The sequence below is a fragment of the Mus pahari genome, chromosome 11 (assembly GCF_900095145.1).
Source record: "Mus pahari chromosome 11, PAHARI_EIJ_v1.1, whole genome shotgun sequence".
In the NCBI taxonomy this organism is placed as follows: domain Eukaryota; kingdom Metazoa; phylum Chordata; class Mammalia; order Rodentia; family Muridae; genus Mus; species Mus pahari.
Genome location: NC_034600.1, coordinates 29315588 through 29340208, shown reverse-complemented (window position 1 = coordinate 29340208; position 24621 = coordinate 29315588). Strand labels below are relative to the sequence as shown.

Genomic DNA, 24621 nt, shown 5'->3' with positions numbered 1-24621 from the left:
GCCATACCTGCCATACCTGCCATACCTGCCCATACCTGCCATACCTGCACTTAGCAGTTTTCAGATGACTTCATGTGCAGAACATCAGGGCCCCATTCTCACATTTGTCATGTCACCAGTCACCAGAAGCCTTCAGTGTAATTACAGCCCGTGTGACAGTTGTACACCCATTATTTCCCACAGTTATAATCAGTGACTAGTTGTGCTACCCTAATTAAAATGGTATTAGTGTCTCAATGATCAACTCTTTTTAAAGGGCTTTTATTATATAACCATGAAAGGTTGCTTTAGGCTAGGATTTAACATGTTCATATCAGTGTTGGACAGCTGTTAGGGAATTAGAAAAACACTGGGTACATGTAGTTCTCTGTCACACCCACACTGGAGCCCTCGGGAGCATCTGATGACTGATGGGCAATACATACACACAGTGTGCATTTGGGAAGATCTGTTTGTACTGTCTTGTGGAGTTATACCCTGGAGATCAAAAGGTGGGGTTAAGTTGGCTTAATATTTAAGAAGTAGATTATAATTGGAAATCACCTGTAGCCATTTTGGCAGAAATGAACACACACACACACACACACACACACACACACACACACACACACACACCCTGGTGTAGTCAACAATCATATTCTGGGTGTTCTGTAATAGACTTCTTGGTAAATCTCAGTGGTTCCTCAGATGGATCAAGGCTAGGATTTGCTGGATTTTCACAGTGAAAAAGATCTGGACGTCTTGAAGGGTGAAAGGCCACAATCAAAGATGGTGTTTTGAGGCTCACATACTGTAGCACACACTTGTAACCCCAGCACTGGTGATGCAGGAGAATTACTGAGTCCAGCGTGGCCTACTCAGCAACTTCCAGGCAGTCTTTTTGGGAACCTGAGGAAAGAGCAGTGTCCGATATGTGGAAACTGACTTATGGAAAGGAAAGAGTCAAGTCCTGAGCTGGAGTCTAAACCTAGACTCCATGCCAAACCAGCCTTGTATTTCAGAGAGTAATGGAAGGAGATCCCTTCTCTAATCAAAACCTTTTGAGACAGCTCTGAGGAGCATCCTGCATCAGGTGTCCAGTCAAGGCACTCACTGATGGATGGTGCAATGTGGAGTTGGAATTTCTGCTTCATTATTTTAAAAATTTACATTTAGGGGCTGGAGAGATGGCTCAGTACTTAAGACCACTAACTGATCTTCCAGAGGTTCTGAGTTCAATTCCCAACAACCACATGGTGGCTCACAACCATCTGTAATGGGATCTGATGCCCTCTTCTGGTGTGTCTGAAGAGAGCGACAGTGTACTCACATACATAAAATAAATAAAATAAGTCTAAAAAAAGAGAGAAAAAAATTTACATTTATGGTAGTGGTAGGAAAACAATTTTTGCTTAGGTACTGTATTAGTCAGGGTTTTACTGCTGTGAACAGACACCATGACCAAGGCAAGTCTTATAAAAAACAACATTTAATTGGGGCTGGCTTACAAGTTCAGAGGTTCAGTCCATTATCATCAAGGTGGGAGCATGGCAGCATCCAGACAGGCATGGCGCAGGAGGAGCTGAGAGCTCTACATCTTCATCCAAAGGCTGCTAGTGGAAGACTGATCTTAAGCCCACACCCACAGTGACACAGCTACTCCAACCAGGCTACACTATCCCAACAAGGCTACAACTCCAAATGCTGCCACTCCCTGGTCCAAGAATACACAAACCATCTCAGGTACCATATTGACTAAGAGTCATAAAAGCAATACTCTAGCTGTCAATGGCTAAGTCTCAGTTTCAAAGAACTGATCAGAATTGTTTAGAAGATCTCTTGTAAAATGAAGTATTATAATTGCAATCTCCTCCCCTCTCCCCATCTCTCTCTCTCTCTCTCTCTCTCTCTCTCTCTCTCTCTCTCTNCTCTCTCTCTCTCTCTCTCTCTCTCTCTCTCTCTCTCTCTCTCTCCCCCTCTCTCCTTCAGAATTCCTTGAGAATTTTCCAACATGTTCTGGATCTGAAGAACGAAATATTTTGGTCAAAAAGAACGTCAAGGTTGAGGCAGGTAAGCGTAGGGGATTATTTAGCCACCTGGGACTCCACTTGGCATAGGTTGTACACACATCCCTCTTCTGCAATGCACCTTGCAGCCTAGCACTGTCACCTGCATGTACTATGTACACACATCCTCCCCTAACACCGCATCTAGACACCTAGAGCCCTTACCTGAAATGGGCTGCACACACATCCCATGTACAACAGAAGAAAGTTTTCCTTCCTAACAGCCACCAAGAAGCCTTCTTTGCAGACAGTTTCTATTCAAATTCATAGACAAATATGAGTAGGGGAGATGGGGGATACTCCAATCTAGCCTGGATTTGAGTACATGAGTGAACTTTCAGGAAAGAAAACTCCTGTTTGCCATCCTATGCCTATTCACGATGGCATACTAGGGTGATCACAGTCAGATGCATTGTGGGAAATGAACTAAATGAAAAACAATCTTGTGCAATCAAATCTGTTGGCCAAAATGGATAACCGTACTCCCATGCCCCTAATATTCAAATCTCTCCTTCTCCCAGAGCCCACAAGACAAAGCCCCCAGCAATGACCAGCTCCCCCGGATGCTTTCGCTCCTTTGGCCTCTGCCCTTGGACCCCGTACTTGCACCTGAGCCATACTATTGCTTTGCTTCGGATTAACGTTTCCTTGCCCTGTTTAATCTGTGTGCATCTATGTTTTAATTTGTAGACTAGGATAACAACCTTGGGTCTAGACAGGGCCACCAGTCACAAGCTCACAAAGGATGAGTCTCTTTATATTTTCTCACTAAAAACTAGTACTGAGGGAAGGTGGGGAAAAGGAATGGAAAACAACAAAGTAACACACACACACACACACACACACCCCATAATGAAATCCATTACTTGATATACTTACATAAAAAGTTAATTTTTAAATTACTTTAAAAATGGCTTTAGAGGTGGAACCAGTGTTTAATGTTAGAGTTTTAGGCCCTGAGGAATTAGCTGAAGGTAAACAACATTTTGTTCATGGACTGTGTTCTACAAATCACATGTGTGGGAGCTATTAAACTGTATATTTATAGGACTGGTTCCACTCAAGAGGTGTATTTATAATTTCCCTAATACCTTCCTGCCATTCATGTAGAGAGCTGTATGCAAATATCAGCTTTAATAGGAAGGCCACAGGCTTTCCTAACTACCTGGGATGAACGTGGATTTTGAGAACTTCTTGTATTGGTATTTCTGTGGGATTTATGCACTTCAGCTCTATAGGCCTTTTCCTCTGGAAAAATTAAAATAAAAAATTTAAAATCACACTTTACTACTGCAGATAAAGATATTAATATTAATATGGTTCATGTCTTACTGTTAAGTTCAAGAGAAATTAAAACTTTACTTTTTGGGTGCCTTGAAAAGTTTCTTTGGTATAAAACCTGTTTATCTAATAGAAGTTTGCCCTGCCAGAAAGATTTTAGCCTCATAAAATTGGTTAAATATGGTTTATTCTTTTATTCACAGATTATAACATATACAGCGAATAGTTAGAAGTTATTATTAGTTGAAAAAAATCCAGAGTAGTGACTCTTTTGTAACAAATCTTGAGAATTCCTCTGCCTGTCTCTTACATATACTTTGAACTTTGTATTTGTCTTTTGAATTGTTGCTTTTCTTTTTTTAATTATTTATTATTATATATAAGTACACTGTAGTTGACTTCAGATGCACCAGAAGAGGGCGTCAGATCTCATTACAGATGGTTGTAAGCCATCATGTGGTTGCTGGGATTTGAACTCAGGACCTTCAGAAGAGCAGTCAGTGCTCTTACCTGCTGAGCCATCTCACCAGTCCCGAATTATTGTTTTTCAAGACAGGATTGCGCTATGTAGACCCGGTTGGTCTTGAACATTTGTTCCACACATCCCTCTTTGCCAATGTGCTCGGCAGCCTACCACTTTCGTCTGGGTGCATACACAGCCTCCCCTGGCAGGCAGGTGGGCACCCTCTGAAACTTGTCAGAGCTGCTCATTGCAGCCTTCAGCTGATATTAAACAAGAACGTGCCTTTCGACAAATTCTAGCAGGATTCATGAACACATGCTGCTGTTCCAACCAGATTGTTCAACACTGGGAAACATGGGAGGGCTCTGTCACCCTTTTGTCATTGAAGGTTGGTTCTTGTCCTTCCATACTGGTGACAAATTCAGTTCCTTTCTGTCAACTGACTTCAACTTGGCCTGGACTTTGGGATCCCCTGGGGAACTTACAAATCTGGGTTCCATCCCTGGAGATTCTGGTCTAGTGTGGGGACCTGGAGTCAAGGCTTTTTACCTCCAGGAGGTGACAATATGAAGCCAGAAGAGAGAATTACAGTGAACATAAACACACACACACACACACACACACACACACACACGCACGCACACACACACACACACACACACACACACGCATTCCATAACAAGACCCATTACATGGTACACTTACATAAAACGTTTATTTTAAAAATGTTACTTAAAAAAGTGGCAATAGAGGTGCAACAAATTTTTAATGTTCGAGTTTTAGGTCCCTAGAGATTAGCTGAAGGGATTAATTAAAGGTAACAATATTTTGTTCAGTGTTCTACTTGAGACCTGTCTCCTGGTTTTGAGCATGTTGGCCTCAACCAGTACCCCCTAGGGCCCCCAGGAACTAAACCACCAACCAAAGAATACACATGAAGGGACTCATGGCTCCAGCTGCGTATGTAGCAGAGGATGGCCTTTTTGGACATCAATGGGAAGAGAGGCCCTTGGTCCTGAGGAGGCTCGATGCCCCAGTGTAGGGGAATGTCAGGACAGGGAAGCAGAAGTATGAGGGTTAGTGAGCAGGGGGCGGAGGGCTGGGATAGGGAGTTTTCGGAGGGGAAACCAGGAAAGGGGATAACATTTAAAATGTAAACGAAGAAAATATCTAATAAAAAAAATAGAAAACAACAACAAAAGATAAAAGAAAAAGCAAGCTGAGCCAACCAGCAAGCAGCACTCCTCCGTGGCCTGTGTGTCAGCTCGAGCCTCCAGGTTCCAGCCCTGCTTGAGTTCCTTTTGTTCCTTCCCTCAAAGATGAACAGAAATTTGGAAGCCTAAGTCCAATAAACTGTTTCTTTCCTCCCCATGCTTTGGCCTTGGTGTTTCATCACCGCGATGAGATCCCTAACTAGGATAGCCTCTTTTCTCCGTGTTCCCTAACTTTAGATGGAGGAAACCTGAACAACTCAGAGCTCGTTTCTCATTGGGACTCTGACTTTTAACTGGGTACCGGAGAGATGACTGTGGCTAAGAGCGAGTTCTGCTCTTGCAGACAAGCAATGTTCAGTTTCCAGAATCCACACCGGTTGGCTCACAACCGCCTATAACTCCAGCTCCAGGGGATATGCTGCCCTCTTCTGACTTTTGCAGGTACTGCATCCCCAAGTGCACAGACCCCCCCCCCCCACCTCCAGCCCCATATGGCACACGCACATTCACACAATTAAAAACTAAATAAATATTTTAAGAAAAGAAATGTTCTAATGGTCTGTACTCTGAAATATTGCTAACCACGATTTCATGAGTCCTTGCCATTTTATTCTGCGTTCACTGTCAGGCCTTTTTTCTTTCATGGTGATTGTAGACACCAGTCTCATTTTACAGGTAAAGAAATGAAGGCTTAGAGAGATTGGACGTGCCCAAGGTCATCCTATTTTTAATTCTGGGGTTCTCTCCATTCTCTGACAAACTGGCCACCTTCCCTTAGCAAGTTTTCATTTTAGGCAATGAAACGTGCTGAGAACAGTGTATTGGTTGGTCATGTAAGGCTCATGGCCTATTCCCAGACATGCTTTCAGAGTTATTAGCAAAGGAAATAAAGTATTGGGAAGTATTAGGCAGTAATAGAACTGGATCTAATTCTAACCCACCAATGTTTGCAAATTGTGACGGACATTTCCCACACTGCATCACTGATTTTAAAAAAAAATAGCTAACATTCAATATTCCCCAGGTGCTCTGGGCCAGGACTGGAGATCACCAGGGAAGCAACAGTCTTTGTCCTCGAAAGGGCAAATTGAAGACAGAGTGAGAATTTTAATAGTCCTTCGTATGACAGCAAGTATAGGCAGGTGCTGTGCTGTGTGATAAGACAAAGGTCAGAGTGTGGAAGAAGGCAGAACAGTGGAGCAGGGACTTATGGAAGAGTCTGGGTCGAATAAAGGCTAAGGATGAATAGAGGTTGGACCTCCAGACGAACTGGGATACTGCTGAGGATTCATGGGAGAGCTGGGCCGATGCCAGTGGAATTACCCACCTGCTAGCTTCCTGGCTGAATGTTTCTCGTCTGTTGTCTGAGAATAGGAGAGCTTGAATTCTAAACACTTGCAATTCCAGCCCAGCTCCGTCCCAGTGTGTCCTGAGCGACCTGTATCTGCAGAATCGAAATCGAGCAGATGCAAACGGTTATTTACACAAGGGATAGCTTTCAGCCTCAGGCAGTTACCGCTTCTCTCAAGGTTGGCGGAGCATGCGGCTTAGAGTTTGAACCTAGAGAAGTTGAAAGCCAAGTACTTATTTAAATATTGATCATGCTCAGTGCCTGAGAGAGAGCAAGAAAACTGCGGCGGCGGCGGGTGGGATTACATGGTCTCTACAATCATGCTGAGAGCATTAGGGACGGTCTCCCTCCGTCTGCTTCTTTTTACTGTGTAAGAGAGACTTGGGCTAATGTCTTACAATACCTGTTCCTCTTCCCACAATTCCTTGCCTTTCTCAAGCTATATATGACAGAATCAAGGAAGAGAGAGAGAGAGAGAGAGAGAGAGAGAGAGAGAGAGAGAGAGAGAGAGAGGAAACAAAAGAGCAACAGTAACAGAGGGATCAATGAAGGCTTCTTTGACAAACTTTTCCACTAACCAGCTTGGAAATTACTTTTGTGTGGTGTGTTGATTCAGCCAATCTCCAGTTGACTTTTTCACATTGAAAATATTGATGTTTGAGAAAAGTGTTTCCGCTTTTATTTTTTTATCTTTGGGACCTCGTAGTTCTTCAGTGGAGAAGGCTCTTCTTTGGGGCCTGAGTCTCTGCGGTGTGACATCAGAGGATGTGAATACAAGTGTCAGTAGTGCAAGGTCAATGTCAGGTCCTTTATAAAGAAGGAAAGGCAGCGTTTGCCCTAAGACAGGGCTAAAGACCTCAGACCCTGAGGTCTTTTTTGCCATCCTGCCATTCTTCGGGCTCTGGTTAAACAGGTGTGTTAGGAGGGTGGCCCAGGGCATCTGGTGTTGATTGTTTGGGAAGGGCCACCACATTTCTCTCCATGTAGTCAGTCTGTGTTCTTGAGGAAAAATAAAGGTAACATTAAGGGAACTTAGAAAAGTAGGCACTTAATTTTATCTTTAAAGCTGGAATAATCATCTTAAGCTTATTTTATAGTGAGCTATAAAATGGTGAGACTTTTTACTCGGGGTCACTCGGGGTCAGTGCCTAGGTGCCGCAAGATCAAAGGGGTTCTTTCACATTGTTAGGTGTTGTAAAAGTGGCTATGGCTTTCTCAGAAACAAACAAACGAACAAACAAATGTTGGGGCCGTTTAGGCACCTGTTTGCATAAATGCATAGGGAATTGAGTCTTTAAAGCTTTGGGTCAGAGGAACCTCCATCATCCTCATGAATTAAGAGGGAGTCGGCTGTTTTTAAAATAGTACTTCCTATTGTAACAGACCCGGGCACTATTACGTCCCGGGTGTGGTGGCTTTGAGCTGAGGATAACCCGAGCCTCCCTCGGGCCTGGCACGGCTTCCTTTAGGAGCCGATCTGCCAGCTCCTTCCTCCGGCGCCACTAGGGCGTGGAGGCCCCCGGGGCGAGCGGGCGCTGTCGCCGCTAGGGTGCAACCCTGCCCTGGCCCAGCAGGTCCCGCTCCGTGCCCGCCGCGGGAGGAAAGCCGAGGCGACCGGCCGCCGCCCCGCGAAGGGAGGGGGCGGCGGAGCCGCAGCAGCTTCAGGTTTCCTCCTGGAGCTGGTGGCGGGCGCGGCCATGTGATGAGGCGGCGACGAGCCCGGCTGGCCAGAGGTGGGCAGGCGGGGACCGGGGGGCGCGGGGGGTGGCACCAGCTGTGGGCGCGGCGGGCGAGCGGGGGTGGAGTGGGGGGGAGCAGCGGCTCCGCCCCTCGGTGCGGCCAGCGGAGCGGAGGGGCGTGGGCAGCTGGGGACCGGCTTCCCCGCTCCGGGCGACGCTGGCCGGCGGGTCGCCCTCGGCAGGCCGCGGGGACAGCGCCTGGCCAGGGCTCCGGGCGTTCCCAAGCCACAGCTCCAGGTAAAGGCGGATTACGGGGGCCATCCCACTTGTCTCCCCTCAGCCCCGGGCGAAGTTTGCACACCTGAGTTCTCAGGGGACAAAGTTTCTCTAGGGTCCCCGAGGACGCAAGGGTCCGCAGAGGTGGTGAAAGGCTGCACTCTGCCCGCTGGGCAGCGGGAGGGATGGGCGCCGCCTCCTGGTACCTGGAGATGGCAACAAGTGCATGGCGCTGCGGGGTCGGAGGCGGCAGCTGTGAAGCGCAAACCCGAGGCAGCGGCCACCCCTCACCCTCTCGGGCACGCAGGGTGGGAGGGGGCGGAGGGCGACGGAGCTCAACCAAAGCTAGTTGCAAGCGATGGAAATCAGAGGCAGGCGGCTGGAGAAGGGTGAACCTCGAGAGCCTGGGTCCCCTCTTCCCATCTGTGCTTCTGACCGGCTTCACCTAGGTGTTTGGTGTGTGTGGGGGATGTACCCCCAGACTTCTGGTCAGTCTCAAGTTCAGGACATTTATTTCTTGTGGAAACGTTTGCTGAGTTTACAAAAGCATCTATGGTTATTTTGTTTGGGAGGAGCTTTTAGCATTGGGTGGGAATCTGTGCGCTTGTGTCATGAGTTTCTCTGGAATACTCGGTTGTGGGTGGTAGGGGTCACAGGTGGAGAAGGCGGTCTAGCTTGCTGTGAGCTCTGTGAGCTCCGGGTGTTCAGACCACCCAGGAAACCCAGCTCTGGTTTCCCAGACACCAGTTAGGTTTCTAAGGGAGACTACTTTAGGAGCCCACAGAGCCTGCCTATTGCTTGCAGCTGGGTGGGCCCAGGGGCAGGGTAACATCTGTGTTTGCCAGCATCTGACTCCCTGACCCCTGTTCGAGTGCCAGTCTCTACACACTCCAAGTTGTGGAGATGGAGCACTTGATTCTGCACCAAGCAGTCAAGAAATACAGTTATAAAGAACGGACCCACGGCTTTTCTGTACTTTGCCCTCTCGTGTTCCTAGGCCTTGAAGCTGTCTCAGTTAAAAAAAACGAAATTCTATTCTTAACAGCACAAACAAAATCAAAGGCTTGCCCTAGTTAGGCTCTGTGGAAGCCACTTTGGACACGATAATTCAAGCTCTGATAACCTTTCCTGGGAAGCTTTCCATAGCTCTGTCTTGGGTTTTTTTATGCGAATGTTAAAACAAATAGGTGTTTGTCTAATCTTGATGAATAGTAGCGCTAACTCCCTTAGGAGTGTTAGAAGGAAGAGAACACTGCAGATGCCTCTTGGGGGGGCTGTAGCATTTCAGTGTGATATTCCGATGCAGACTTTATAGTGATCATGCATAATTATTTTTGATTATAGAACTCGGATAGTATCATACTTGATACTTAGTGGTTTGGGAAACTGAGGCACAGAGGTAGTTCTTGGGTCCGGGACTCCCGGGGCGTGTCCCGGCTAACGTGACATGAGACTGGAGAACAGAGAATCAGTGTTTGCTCTGCTCTGGACAGTTTTCTCCCTTGTCAGGGCTGCACAGCCAGGCCAATGGCCAGCAGTTTGTCTAACAGGTGTGTTTGAGGGACTTTCCTCTGAAGTGCCGTCTGCCTCTAAGTGGTGAAGAAACACTTAAAGGTACAGAAGGAAATCAGAGTTGGTGACGAAGGTTCTGTGAGATTTCATTAGCCCTGTTAGGGTTTCACTACATATATTTTTTGAATGGAAATACTTTGGAAAATTCTGAAATATTTTCTTATTGTGTTCTTACAAGAAACCATTCTTGTGGCTAAGATTTCCACCGGGCAGGAATTTCCATATGTGCTTCGATACATGTGACTCCTTTTTCCTTGTATGCCATGTGAGAAGAGAAAAACAAAAACCTAAGTGGGTATTAGTTCCTGACTATACTATTACTTTAAGATTAAGTATTTTATATAAAATCAGTACTTAGGCTCTTAACCAAGTTCTGCCAGAGTTTGTGATCAAGTCTTGATTCTTAAGAAAAAAAGAATTAATAGTGTAAATGTTGGAACCCCCTTCTTTGCTGGTGAATGGTTAGGAGAGAGTCAAATAGAGCCTGCATGCCTCCCACAGTCCCAGTGGGCTGTAATTTTACTCTGCTTTAATGCCCTGGGCAATAGGACAGCTCTGGTCTATGTCGGTTTGGTTTCACTGAAGTTACACTTGTGTTACTTTCAGTGGGAAAAAGAAGCTCTGGGCCTGTCCCCATGATTTAAGGTAAGATTTGGTATCAAGAGTTGGGTCATGGGCTGGTGAGATGGCTCAGTGGGTAAGAGCACCCAACTGCTCTTTCAAAGGTCCGGAGTTCAAATCCCAGCAACCACATGGTGGCTCATAACCATCTGACGTCCTCTTCTGGAGTGTCTGAAGACAGCTACAGTGTACTTACATATAATAAATAAATAAATCTTAAAAAAAAAAAAGAGTTGGGTCATGCTGGACTAAATAAAAAACAGTAGTAGATTTGAAGCCCAGAAACTGGGGGAATTTTGTCATGTTACAAGTGTATTGGAAACATTACACCTCCCTCAAAGGCTTGGGTCTGCATCTCCTGCTTTGGTAAAGCTGAGCTTAGAGATATTTTTCTTGCTTACCAGGTGCAGGTCAGGAGAGGTTTTTGCCTGGAGCTGATTATACTCTGTAATTTCATCCAGCCCTGGTTACAACTGTCGTCATAATGGTATTGAAACTATATTGTCCAAACTTGAAGGATTGTTAATCAGACATTTTGAAAATTTCTACTGCATGCTTCTCATTCTGTGAAAAGTTTCTTCAGTTTTCATTCCTTCAACAAGTCAGAGGGGCTGCTGTGTGCTCGGTGCTGCTCTTTGCCTCCATCCCCTGGGTGGTTGACTTCAAGCACAGAGCGACACACTTCTGTGGCTTTGGTGCTTTTAAGATTGGTCCTGCTTTCGGAATGGATTTTTGCCTGCACCACAATCAAGGCATCTGGCTGGGGAAATGAGCCTGTGTGCAGCCGTACATCTTAATGCACTCCCATTTTCCCCAGAAATTTGATCTTAGATACAGTTGTAATTTGCTTATTTGAGCCGTTATTGGTCCTGGATTTCTTCTCCTGGGTAAACAAGATAATGGGATTTGACATCATTTCTTTAATAAGAGGGAAAGTGAAAAAAAATAATTGAATGTTGGTTATTTATTCCAGTGATGTCGGTTTTGAATATGTTTCTCAAAAATACATTTTGCTGATCTTTAGAGGTTCCATTTCTTGTTTCAGTTATTAATCATTTGAGATTTGATTTTGGTAGAAAGTTAACATGAAAGTGATGTTCCTTGAAGAGCAGATGTGTGTGTGTGTGTGTGTGTGTGTGTGCGCGCGCGCGCGTGTGTGCGCCTGTGCATGTGCGCGCGTGTGTGCCTTCATGCTTGTGTGTGTGTGCGCCTGTGAGTGCGCGTGTGTGCGCGCGCGCGTGTGTGTGTGTGTGTGTGTGTGTGTGTGTGTGTGTGTGTGTGTGTGTATGTGTTAGGGGAGGCACCAAAGCAGGCAGCTGGCAGGAACTGAAACTTGCTCACTTGAAGTGACCCATCCAAGCCCTCAGGTGAGTCACGTCCTACCTCTGCCAGGGAGCTGGCTTCTTATGACTACTGAGCATGAGAAAAGTGTGTACTTGAAATGCAGGTAGCAGGCTTTCTGTAGTCCCACCAAACAGGTATCCAGACATTTCCTTAACAGATAGCTCATCAAGGGCTGGCAAAGCGGCTTAGAGGGTTAAAGGCACTCGCTCCTGAGCCAGAAAATTTGAGTTTGATCCTCAGCATCCATATGGTGGGAAGAGAGATTCCTGAAAGTTGTCTTCTAACCTCCACACCTGAGCCAAAGCATAGAGATGCCCCAAACAAATGAACACATAATAAAAATTTAAAACCCACGTATATGATCAAGAGAGTTTTTTAAAATTTTCATTTGTTTGTTTGTTTATTTACTTACTTTTGTGTGTGCACACATGTGAAGGTCAGTGGGCAGCTTTAAGTTGCCAGCTCTTTCCTTCTACCGTGAGTTCTTAGGACTGAATTTAGGTCGTTAGGTTTGGCAGCAAGTGCCCTTATCACACTGAGCCATCTGGTCAACCCATGAGACAGATCGAATTCTGTAAAAAACAGTTAGCTTTTCAATCCGTTGTACAACACCGGTAATCAAGTCTCTCCCCTTATTTTATAATTTAAAGAATCCGTATTCCACAAGCTCTCTAATGAGATGTTTTCAAGGGTGGACTTTGAAGCCACAGGGAGTTCGACAGACCTGTCTTTGTCCTGGCTATGTGACACTTTCTCTACTTGAGGGTTTTCATCTTTGAAATGGAAATGTCAAGGGCAGGGCATAATCCACAGAGGTACAGCACTTTGCCTAGCGTGCCCAAGACCGTTGGTCCAATACCAGTCCCTGTTAAAAGTAACCGGAGGGCAGCTGTAACCCACCGCATTGGCAGTTGCTGAAACCGCTGAAGAGTAGGTGTCTGAAATGGATGGTTATTATGTTGATAACAAATGACAATGAAGCATTTAAAAAGAGGTGGCACCAGTTACAGGTGGAGCTTAGTGGCAGATAAAAGACATGTCGAGCATTGGGTTTGGTCCCCAGCATCCACATGTGTGCCCGGTTTTAGCAGGCTTTCCAGCTGGAAAGGTGGTAAGATGTCGGTATGACCCAGGCAAACTGCTCTTGGCTGGGAATCTAAGGAACCCACCCCAAGGTGTTCTGCCCATGCAGACAAGGCGCCGGTCTGCGTGCAGGCAGGAACACTACATTCTAAGGCAGACGCGGAACTCTTCATAACCTTGTGTGACCTTGAGCAAACATCAGCGCTTTCTGATCTTCATCCAGCAAAGCAGAAAGGATGAGGCTCATGGTCTCTAAGACCCTCTCAGTTTGAACATTCTGTGCAGTCTTGAAATTGAAAGGGGGCCAGAGCCTCTCAGTCCGTTCACCTTTCCTGGCCTCAGTCCACAAGCCGGGGCATGCGTGGTCTCTAGGCTAGGGCTGTGGCTGCAGCAGCAGTTATACTCGCTTACAGTCGTTGAACTGAAAGAGTAAGGTTATCTTTCTGGACTTGGTCCCGAGAGATTGCAGGCAAGGAAGTCTAGATCCCACTCTTGTGGGTCAGCTGACTACCTGGCCCCTTCCTGCTCCCACTGTGGGATAGTGTGCCACTGAAACGAGGTGATAAGCAAGCTGATTGTTTCTTTGATTTCATGGTAAACATCAATTCTGGGACAAAGGTCGTCTTGTCTCCTTAAGGGCTTCTTTTTTAAAATTAATTAATTAATTAATTAACATCTCAAACGATGCCTCGATCCTGGTCCTGCCTCACAGATTCCCTTCCCGTCCCCTCCCCCTCCCCTTCTCCTCTGAGGTGGAGCCTTCCTGGGTATCCCCTCACCCTGGTTTATCAAGTCTCTTGCAAGATTAGGTGCATCCTCTCCCACTGAGGCCAGACTAGGCAGCCCTGTTGGATACCACAGACAGGCTACAACTTTAGGAGAGAGCCTTAACTCCAGTTATTGGGGACCCGCCTGGAGACTGAGGTGCACATCTGCTACATATCATTAAGGGTGTCTAAGATAATTTCCTGGACTGCATGGTTTGGGCAGTAATCCTTGGTCGCAGCCTTTCCCAGTAAGCACTCCCGGCTCACAGACTGTTCATGGCCACACCTGGCTCTTTGTCAGCGGTTCCTGTTTTCCTCCCTCCAACTCCATGGTTTGCTGTACATACAATTGTTAGCATTTGAGAATGTCTAGGGTTCTCTCTGGTTAATGAAACCATACGTTATTTATTTTGACAGTCTCTCCCCCCCCCCCCCACGTACCACCACCCTGAATTTCTAACCTGAGTATTCTATTCACTTGAACCATTCCAGACAGACTTGGCATCGTTAAAAAAAAAAAAAAAGAGGTCGATCCAACATAAGCCGGACTTGCTGCCTGCCTAGCTAGCTATCAGGTGTTTCTAGCATTCTCGGTCCTACAGCGTCCAGGGAAGGGCAGTGCTGACCACTCGCCATGTGTTCTTTCCTTCTATGTGGTTGATGTACCAGTCATCCATCCTCCGTGGTCTGGTTTTGTGATCACTTTGCATCCATCAGCCATGTCTAATAACTGCTGCACGGGTTTGCTTCCTCCGGTTCAGCGAACTGTCGACTGAAAGTTAATCCTGCTTCTAACATGTCCAGGTTAATTCTTGGCTGTTATCAGCTCGTAAAACTGGGTAACAAACATGCACATCTGAGCTGCCATTGCACCGGATAATAGAATGGGTGCAGTAAGTGGACAAATTACACGCAGATACTACACCAGCAAATACGAGCCTTGGGCACCGGGGGATTTTGGGATCTGTGAGGGTTAGGGAACCTGTAGCGCTCTGATCCTGAGAGATGACTGAATGTCTAACTCAACTTTGTTCATGGGAGGCCTCTTCTCTTCCTGAGATGTCACCTATTATAATCCTCGATACCCAGCTCAAGCGTAATCGTTCTGAAGCCTTTGATTAACTCAGTAGCCCCAGAGCTGCTTTTCTTTCTGAGCCCCTGTCATCGTATCTTCCTCATTAATCACTTGTCCCAGGCATCGGACCTACTGTGTGTTTCTGCGTGTGAGTCTCAGCGTTCCAGCCTAAGACTTAATGCTGGTAGGGCTCCCGATTTAGGCTACTTTGGAGGGAGCTTAAAGTACAGTGCCCATGGATTAGTTGATTAGTTATTTTGCTAATAATGATCAGAAGTTCTTCCAGTCCTCAGTGTCTCAGTAGAGAGTAGCAACGGTGTGCTCCTCCTGTGTGTTGTGTATAGGTTGCCTTGGAAACCACTGGGATGCAGGGATGAGAGGATAAGGTTGCTCAGAAAGCAAGCAGATGGCTTCCTGTCCTTCTCCATCAAGGGCTCTCTGTGGACCTCTCTAAAGAAGTAGTTTCTTTCTGTCAAGAGAAACAAATCAAATTCTTTTTTTTTTTTTAAAGATTTATTTATTTATTGTATGTAAGTACACTGTAGCTGTCTTCAGACACTCCAGAAGAAGGCGACAGATCTTGTTAAGGATGGTTGTGAGCCACCATGTGGTTGCTGGGATTTGAACTCTGCACCTTTGGAAGAGCAGTTGGGTGTTCTTACCCGCTGAGCCATCTCACCAGCCCCCAACAAATCAAATTCTTGATGGAATAATCCGAATCTGTGGACTGACAGACACCTGGAAGCGTCTGTCTGCTCTCTGCCCATGCGCAACTCAGCCGCACAGCATACTCCCAAATGGCTAACCCACTGTCCCAGTGCAGTGATAAGGAACTTCTAAGCAGTAGAGATAGTCCTGTCAGTGGGACGCTGAGGCTTCTAAACACCATTCTCCCTCCCACCAAGTTCACCATGATTCTACAGCATGCTGGCCATTCCGAACACATGCTCCCATGGTGTCGTTTTTTAAAACATGTGGTTTTTGAATTCTCTTACTGTGAATATTCCTATCTGCCACCCTCTAATCAGAGTGCAATCCACTGATGACATCCGATGGGGCACAGCAGAACCCTGTGCCCTGGGCTCCCCAGCTCGTGGGGACGATCAGAAACTTCCGTTCAGACTCAGGGCCAGGCCATTCAAATCACCTAAACCAGCGGTCCTCAACTTTTCTAATGCTGCAACTCTTTAATACAGTTCCTCATGTTTGTGGTGAACCCCTCCCCCTAACCATAAAGTTATTTTGTTGCTACTTCCTAACTGTAATTTTGCTAGCGTTATGGATCATAATGTAAATAGCTGATACCAGGATATCTGACATTCGACCCCCAAAGGGTTCGTGACCCACAGAATGAGAACCACTGACCTAAACCTTTAGCCTCCATCTGGATCCGTTTGTTAGGGGCGCTTAATGCCCTAGTCTATATGAATTGTTCCACACAACATTGGAAACAGTGACATCAAAGTTGCGGCCCTTCTGATCCTGGAGTTTACAACCACCTTGAAACTACACAGCTCTTTTTACTGTGCGTTGCAGCAGAGCCACACCTCCTTCTTGGGCCCAGGAAAGCTTGCCTTTTTTGTCCTCCGGGCACTGTTTTTCTTTCTTAGATTGATTTCCTTGCATGTGACTGTTCTACCCTTTCCAAATAGGTTAGCAGGTTGGTAAATGTATCATTCACTACTGCTTTTAGTTCGAAGTTATCCACGGGCTTGGTGGCAGCCATTCTTTAGGATGTAAATCCCCTGCTATTTAGGCTAAGGTCTGGTGGAGTGAAATGAGTGTCTCCCACCTTTCAGGAGGATAGGAAGCAGCTTTGGGTAGAGGGGACTAATGGAATGGCTACTGTTGGCGCCAGCACCTGCCTCTTACTCTTCCTTCTTGTCACAAGGATATACACTGTATCCGCTTTACCTCTCACTAGTCCCCTATCCAGCAACATGGGGCAGATTCTCAAGAAACTTACTTTTTTTTTTTTTTTTTTTTTGAGACAGGGTTTCTCTGTGTAGCCTTGGCTGTCCTGGAACTCACTCTGTAGACCAGGCTGGCCTTGAACTCAGAAATCTGCCTGCTTCTGCCTCCCAAGTGCTGGGATTAAAGGCGTGTGTCACCACTGCCCGGCGAAACTTACTGTTGAGAGCCCCGTTGTTCTTGCACACCAGCCTGCACTGATCTACAGAATCTCATTCCAGAGCAACGTGGAAAGCCTTCTGTATAGAATTTGTAGGCTCTGCCTTTGCAAACTGTAATGACAAATGCTTATCTCCTGGATTGACTCTTCTGTTGGTCTCCACAGTTCTCCATGGATTACAAAAAGTCTCTTGCCCATACCCTGCTACCCCCAGGGTCTCATATATGTTTGGCAAATGCCCCGGAGAGCACGGAGTTATAGCCCCAGTCCCCTTCTTTCCTTTCTGATCAGAAAATCACCGTTCTCTGACTAAGACACAGTCCAAACAGAAACCCGCCATCTTCCCCACCAAACTCTGCCCCTGGCACCCTGATTGGAAAACTAAGTTGACATGAACATTTCCTTGGAAAAACTCAGGTTATTTGGACTTCTGTCTGTCTGACCCAACTCTTTCTTAGAGGGTATGAATCCCTCTTTTTTTGTTCTTAAAAGTGGACCAGGAACAGGAAAACTAGTTATTTTTTTTTTATTTTTGCTTGTTTTAGATAGAATCTCTTTATGTAGCCCTGGCTGTTCTAGAACTCTCTGTATAGACGAGGCTGGCCTTAAACTCACAGAGGTCCACTTGCCTCTGCCTCCTAAGGGCTGAGATTAAAGGTGTGCGCCGCTATCCTGGATCTAGTCATTCCTTTTCTTGGTGTGAGTGGTAAGCGTGAGGTTAGAAGGCCTGGCTCTGGTGAGCCCAGTGGATGTGGCGCCCTCTCGCGCCTCCCTAGCATCAATCTCCTTTGCAGTGGAAGGTCTGTGGTCATTTTATGAATTGCTGTGATTCCTTCTTAGTTTGTTTTGAGACAAGGTCTCTAAGTAGCCCAAATTAGCCTTGAACTCAGTGTATGAAGCTAAGGATGGGCTTGAACTCCTGACCCACCAGCGTGTGCCCTGGGAGAGGATGTGACAGGTTTGGTTTACTTGTGAGTAAAGCTTGGTAGAAGTGGATTAAGGTGGCATGAGGTAGTGAGAACTAAGGTCCAGGTTTGTGACCTAGGTAGAGGGCACCCTGACTCCCTCAAGCTTCAGAAAGCTCCTGTCACGAGCAACTCACCCCTGGGTGCTGCTTTTCAGAACTGCCGGGCTGTCAACCTGTCAAAGGTTCTCAGGAATGGAGCTCTGGAAGTTGCTTTTATTTTAGTTATTACAGGCCCTCAGAGACTGTGGGCCACTCCTTCCTTATTCTCGGAGGCAAAGGACATTGTACAAGACCTGTTAATTAAGGCTTTACCAGAATGCTGGAATGCTGTGCGCGTGCGCGCGCGCGCGCGCGTGCGTACGTGTGTGTGTGTGTGTGTGTGTGTGTGTGTGTGTGTGTGTGTGTGTGTATTGAACCCAGAGCCTCCTTTTCATGCTCTACAGCCTCAGCTGTGTATCCACCCCTGCATGCATCCAGAGGCCAGAGGAGGATGTCAGGTTGTCGGGTTGTTGTATGGCTCTCCATCTTCTTCCTTGGAGATAGAGCCTTTCATTAAACCTGAATCTAGGGTACCAACTAGCAAGTCTCAGGGATCCTACTGTTTCCATCCTCCACAGCATGGGGGCTGATTGGTGCTTTGTGTGGATGTGGGAGGTTTGAACTCAGGTCTGTTGGCTTACACAGCAAGTGGTCTTACCCACTGAAAGTAGAAGTGTAGTGTTTCTTGTCATACTGAGTTGTCATATGAGATGCTCGAGGGACCACCCATCAATTCAAAGCTTGCTCACTGAAAAGGGGAACAATGGAAAGGCACTGCTAATGTGTAGTTCAAGGGTCAGAATTTAGACAAAACTTCTTCATTATGAGACAAAGCCTTCGCATCCTTTCATTTTTTAGCCTTCTGATCTAAATGTGTTAAAAAAAAAAAAAATCCTAACAATGATTTGACCAATAGGGAGCTGAGGTTGCATCACAGTGGCAGTGACCCCACCTGTCGAATTATTTCTGGCCATGTTACCCTGAACATGTCTGATCTCGTCAGACAATTCTGGATTCGCTTTGCCCTGTGCTTCCTTGTTTAACAGACACTGGGCTGAGCTCTAGAAAATTCAGCTCTCCCTCGAGAAACTTCAAACCTCATCTTTAGTTGAATTCTGTGTGTGCTTTGGAGATGCGCCGGGATAGTTCTGTTTGTTGTTGGTTAATTATGGTGTGTGTACGAGGGTTTTGCCTGCATGGATGTATATGTGCCATGTGTGTGCCTGGTACCTGTGGAGGCGAGAAGAGGGCATTGAGTTTCCTGGAAGTGGAGCTGTGAGCTGGAAGGTGGGTGCTGAGAACAGGATCCAGGCCCTCTGCAAGAGCCGCCTCTCCAGTCCCTAGAAGAGATTTTTAAATCCTAAAAATAATACTATTTTGGCGTATGTATGTATGCTTGCATGTATGTATGCATGTATGTATGTAAGGGATGTAGCATGATGCTAATGTGGAGGTCAGAGGGCAGCTTGCAGGAGTCAGTTCTCTCCTTCCACCATGTGGGTTCTGGGTTTCGAACTCAGGTCATTCATTCAGACCTGGCAGCAAGTGCTTTTACTCACTGAACCATCTCTCTGGCCCAAGGACTCAGGGTTTCTTTCTCCTTTCACATTCAGGGCAGGAATCTTTATTTCATTAGCTCTCATTCTGTAGACGTGGACAATCAGCAGGGGGAATGGGAAGTGGGTTAGCTTCCTGGACTAGATGGGTTTGGGAACAGTCTTATCACTGTGAGTTGGATTTGACTTGCTAGAGGAAGCTTTTCAAAGGGTTTTCAGTCTGGGGATGGCACAGGTTGGATCAGAATTGAAGTTTGGATAGGAATCCTGGGTCTTGTTACCCAGTGACTGCATCTGAAATCCATGGTTTGGGGCCATTCCACCTCTGTGCCTCTCTAGCTCTCATGTGCCACTGTCCCCTTCTCTGCTAGGTCGAGGGAAGGGTAATGACGGTGGAACTCACGCTAAGCAAGCTCTCTACCCTGGCTGCATCTCCAGTCCCCACTTTTACTTTGTTTTTAATCTTGAGGCAGGGTCTCACTTAGCTGCCTAGACTGGCCTCAAATTCACTTTGCAGCGAAGGCAGGCCTTGAACTTGAAACCCTCCTGCTTCAGCCAGCCTCCAGAGTATCTGGGATTACAGGTCCAAGCCAATAGGCTAGGCTCCGTTTTTTTCAAGTTTTATGGAGGGAGGATGGTCCGTTAAACCTCTTGTGGGTTACTAGCACAGTGCCTGATTCTCAGAGCACACTTAAGACACTTGGCGCAGATGTTCAGAAGGCTGGGTTCAAAGATGGTAGCTCAGCACTGCATCTTCACAGGGGAAAAGGACTGTTGGTTCTCAGGGATGATCCTGTCACAGTTCGTTATGGTGTCAGAACCTGTCCTGAGCAGCCAGGTGGAATGAGCCAGGAATAACCTAGCAATTGTTCTAATTGGATTCTAAGATGATTGGAGATGGATATTAATTTCACTTTAGCAGTAGAACTTAGTGTACCTCACTTTTCTCAGGCTGGGTGGGAAATGTGCCCTGAAATGAATGGCACTTTGATAAATATTAGCTTTCAACTAAAGTAAGAACACTTACAATAAATAGCTCACACACTCTTTCTCTTCTCTTCTCTTCTCTTCTCTTCTCTTCTCTTCTCTTCTCTTCTCTTCTTTTCTTTTCTTTTTTCTTTTTTTTTCAAGTGCCATGAGCCAAGTTTTCTCCAAAAATAATGTGGTCTTCTATGTAGGCTTGGTTGCCTAGAGCTCACTCTGTAGATCAGGCTGGACTTGAACTTACAGAGATCTCGCCTCTGCTTCCCAAGTGCTGAGATTAAAGGCCTGCACCACCAAGGTTGGGATAGCAAATTCCTAAAACCCAGTTTATCATGTGTTTCCTGACGACTAATGTAAAAGATGACAGACTTATAAGGAGCCACGTTGTAAAGCATGACACCCCTCTGCCTTTAAGGACACCTTAAGGTCAGGATGTCCTGTTCCATGGATGCTTCAGACACTGGGGCAGGAACCTGCTGTTGCTCTGTCTGGGATTTGCCTTGCTGGATTTGGGGTAGGGTTTCAAAACCCTATCCATGTAGACATTCTTTCTAAGGCTCTTAGGTTCCACAGAGGTTTTTTGTTTTTTTTCTTTCTTTTCTTTTCTTTTCTTTTCTTTTCTTTTCTTTTCTTTTCTTTTCTTTTCTTTTCTTTTCTTGTCTTGTCTTGTCTTGTCTTGTCTTTTCTTTTCTTTCTTTCTTTTTTTTTTTTTGAGGGGGTGTTCCATTTGATTTTTGAGCCTTCACTAGTGTGGCTAATAATTACTTAGGGGGAGACAATATGCTGGATTCCAAGGAACCAGCAGTAAGAGGCCCCCAGTTCACTCGGCTTCTCAGTGCTGCTGAATTAGCCACTGTGCTGCCATAGGTAGTTGGTGATGCAGAGATGATATATACAGGGTTCTCTCTGAAGCCTGGGTGAAGCCATTTCTCCCCCACTCCTCCCCTCTCCATCCCCCAGAAACCATTCCCGATAGAATAGGTATCAAATACTGACCCCTCCCCATTATGGTGTTGTAAATGTAACCTGTGTTGTATGGGGCTACTTTGGTGACAATAGGAGAAAAGGAGTGTGGGGCTGGACAGATGGTTCAGTGCTTATGAGCAATTGCTGACCTTGCGGAGAACTGGAATTCCATCCCTAGCACCCATATACCAGGCACCCACCCCTGCCTGGAACACTACTCCAGGGGGTCTCACACACATCTCTGGCCTCTGCAGGCACATGTGAACATACACTCACATAGGGACACACATACACATAAATAAAAACAAGATAAAATTTTAAAATGAACAGAAAGGACGATGACCATGAAGAAATGTTGTAGTGAAAATCTGACTAGATCATCTTTGCTCATAAATGAAACTGGAGGCGTCTCTTTCAGATGTCAGGATTCCAACCCAAGCAATTGTTTGGGTTTTTGTTCCCCCCTTAAGACATTTACTCAAGGTTACTCATTGCCGATACTTTCAAAACTTTCTTAGTTGGGCTTGGAAATAAATGCAGTGGTTACAGTAGCTATTTAAAGAAGAGAGATGTTTCATATTATCAAACAGAACTGTGTATGACTATTTAAGTTAGGGATTATGGCCCGGGAGTAGAGGGCCTGCCTAGCATATGTGAGGTCCTGGGTTCATTCACTAGCAACCACACATAAACATATGTATAAAAGTCAAAGCAAAAACTTAACTAATTTAAGCTTATTTCAACAATATTTGCTCATTAATAAGGGATTTATGTCTTAAATTTATATAGAATCCTGGGTGAGATAGCTCAGCAGAGGGAGGATATATGAAAACATCTAGCTTTGGATTTTTCTGATCTCAAATACTTGGGGACTCAATACGTTTTGCAGGTTCTGGAAGTATCTGGTGGCAAAGATCCTGGTGACTCTCTTGGTATGTCAACAGTGAGCTGTTTTGTTGGTGAGAGGGCAGTTCTCCAGTCCATTGGCCTGAACAGTATTGAAGGCCACAGCTTAAGGACACAGTAAACAAGGGAAGGTCATTGGTACCGTGCTGTCTTGTCTTGGTGACAGTAAGGGGCATGGTTGTGGATACAGGGAGTCCTCTCTGCTTTCCACGTATTTTTGGGCACAGGGTGACATGAATAGATTAGTATTTGAAACAAGGACACATAATCCTCTGCACCACAGTAAACATGGCTGAACTTACAGAGCACGTAAAGTCGCACAAATTCTAGAAGACGCTAACGGAATGACTCACCACCTTGTGTGTTGTTCTGACAGGAAATGTATCACGCCTCAATAATTTCCTCAGCACTTTTTCCTGCCAGGTGCCTGTTTTCTTCTGGTTGCTAACGTATTCCCGTAGAATTCCAAATATGTGGTCGGCTTCCCCAGTGATAGCCTTCCCCGGCTTCCCCTCTCCCTTCTTCAGAGTGGCTGGTGCACAGTGGTGTGTTTGTTTGTCTGCGAGGGCTATTTTGGACATGTCCAGTCAGGATGCCTTTGTCTGGAGAGTGGATCTGTACAAATCCATCACGTAGGATTTTCCAGAGGGATTTGTAAACGTGGCTTTTGACAGATCATAGCTAAGACTGAATTTACAGGAGGCATTGTTCCCACAGTCCTTTGTGGAGAGATGAGGGGTGGCTTTTGTTTTCTGTATTTGTGTGTGTGTATGTGTACTGATATGTAACTAAGAAGTAATTGTTTTTACAATAGGCATGAGATAGCTTGAAATGAAACAAACCAGAGACAAATCTTTTTTCTTTACTTTTTTACATTTATTTTATCTTTTTAGATTTTCTAGATCAATATTATGTTCACATCATGTCTACTCCCTCCAACTCCTCCCATGTCACACCTCTCACTTCCTCTCAAAGTCATGGTCTTTTTTTTTCTTTCTTTTCTTTTTTTTTAAAAAAGATTTATTTATTTCATGCATGTGGGTATACTGTCGCTGTCCTCAGACACACCAGAAGAAGAAACATCCCATTATAGATGGTTGTGAGCCACCATGTGGTTGCTGGGAATTGAACTCAGGACCTCTGGAAGAGCAGTCAGTGCTCTTAACCACTGAGCCATCTCTCCAGCCCCATAACCTTTTCTTTAATTTTTATTCACACACACACACACACACACACACACACACACACACACACACCCCTAAAAGTACAACCTAAGTTCAGGTTCTGATCACTGACCATTTGGGATTGGCTAGCCTGTTGGAGGGCTAGACCCTGTAGAAGACTGATTGCCTGTCTCAGCAGCCATACTTGTCTATGTCTCTTCATTAGTTGTCTGTACGGGTGGAGCCTTGTGAGGGTTGTCACTGTGCAGGTCTTGTTTAGGTTGCCACATTGTAAGATGTCCTGGCACCATCTTGTGAAGATGTCACGGGTGCTACTCCCTGTCATATAGAGAAGACACCCTCTCTCAGCAGACATTCTAGCCTTCTGGTCTTTACAACCTTTCCACGCTGTCTTCTGCTGTGCTCCTCGAGCCTCAAGAGTAGCCTTGTGTGGCAGATGGAGCAGTCGGGGTGGGACATCTCACGGTCAGTTTAGCTCTTTATTTTGACCAGTTGTGGATTCCTGCAATGGTCTCTGTTGTTGCAAAAAGAAGTTTCTCTAATGAGCAACGAGAGCTACACTTACCCGTATTTATGTTTTTAGGTATTTAGAACACAGTTGGGACGTACACTGGCTTAGGAGTTAAAGGTCCTTCTCCAGGTTCTATGACTTTATTAACCATGAGTGTTGGCTAGGTTAGCAGGCATGAATTCCCCTCTGTTGAGTGTCACCCCTAAGACGCAATTTCCACTGTTGCTCCCTTGGCTGCATCTTCCTGTGCTGGATATTGTTCTGATTCTTCTTCTTTTTTTTTTCCAATTTTTATTAGGTATTTACTTCATTTACCCTCCACCTCCTGCTCCCCTACCCACTCACTCCCTTTCCTTGGCCCTGGTGTTCCCCTGTACTGGGGTATATAACATTTGCAAGACCAAGGGGCCTCTCTTCCCAATGATGGCTGCACCTATAGGGTTGCAGACCCCTTCAGCTCCTTGGGTTCTTTCTCTAGCTCCTCTATTGGGGGCCCTGTGTTCTATCCGATAGCTGACTGTGAGCATCCACTTCTGTGTTTTCCAGGCACTGGCATAGCCTCACAAGAGACAGCTATATCAGGGTCCTTTCAGCAAAATCTTGCTG

At 45.9% G+C, this 24621-nt stretch overlaps 1 protein-coding gene across 2 annotated transcripts in view; it reads left to right on the top strand.

Annotated features, from left to right (window-relative positions):
* Window positions 1–7974: 7974 nt before the first annotated feature.
* The window catches only part of Arhgef28 (Rho guanine nucleotide exchange factor 28), a 310662-nt gene continuing 294015 nt past the window's right edge, over window positions 7975–24621 (top strand). Inside the window, exon 1 of one of the 2 annotated variants that reach the window (XM_029543876.1) lies at window positions 7975–8087. In XM_029543876.1, the coding sequence (XP_029399736.1) occupies window positions 8057–8087 (31 nt within the window). In that variant the 5' untranslated portion in view covers window positions 7975–8056. Of the gene's footprint in view, window positions 8088–8254; window positions 8331–24621 lie in introns of those variants that run through there. The other variant, XM_021208391.2, reaches the window with a different exon arrangement.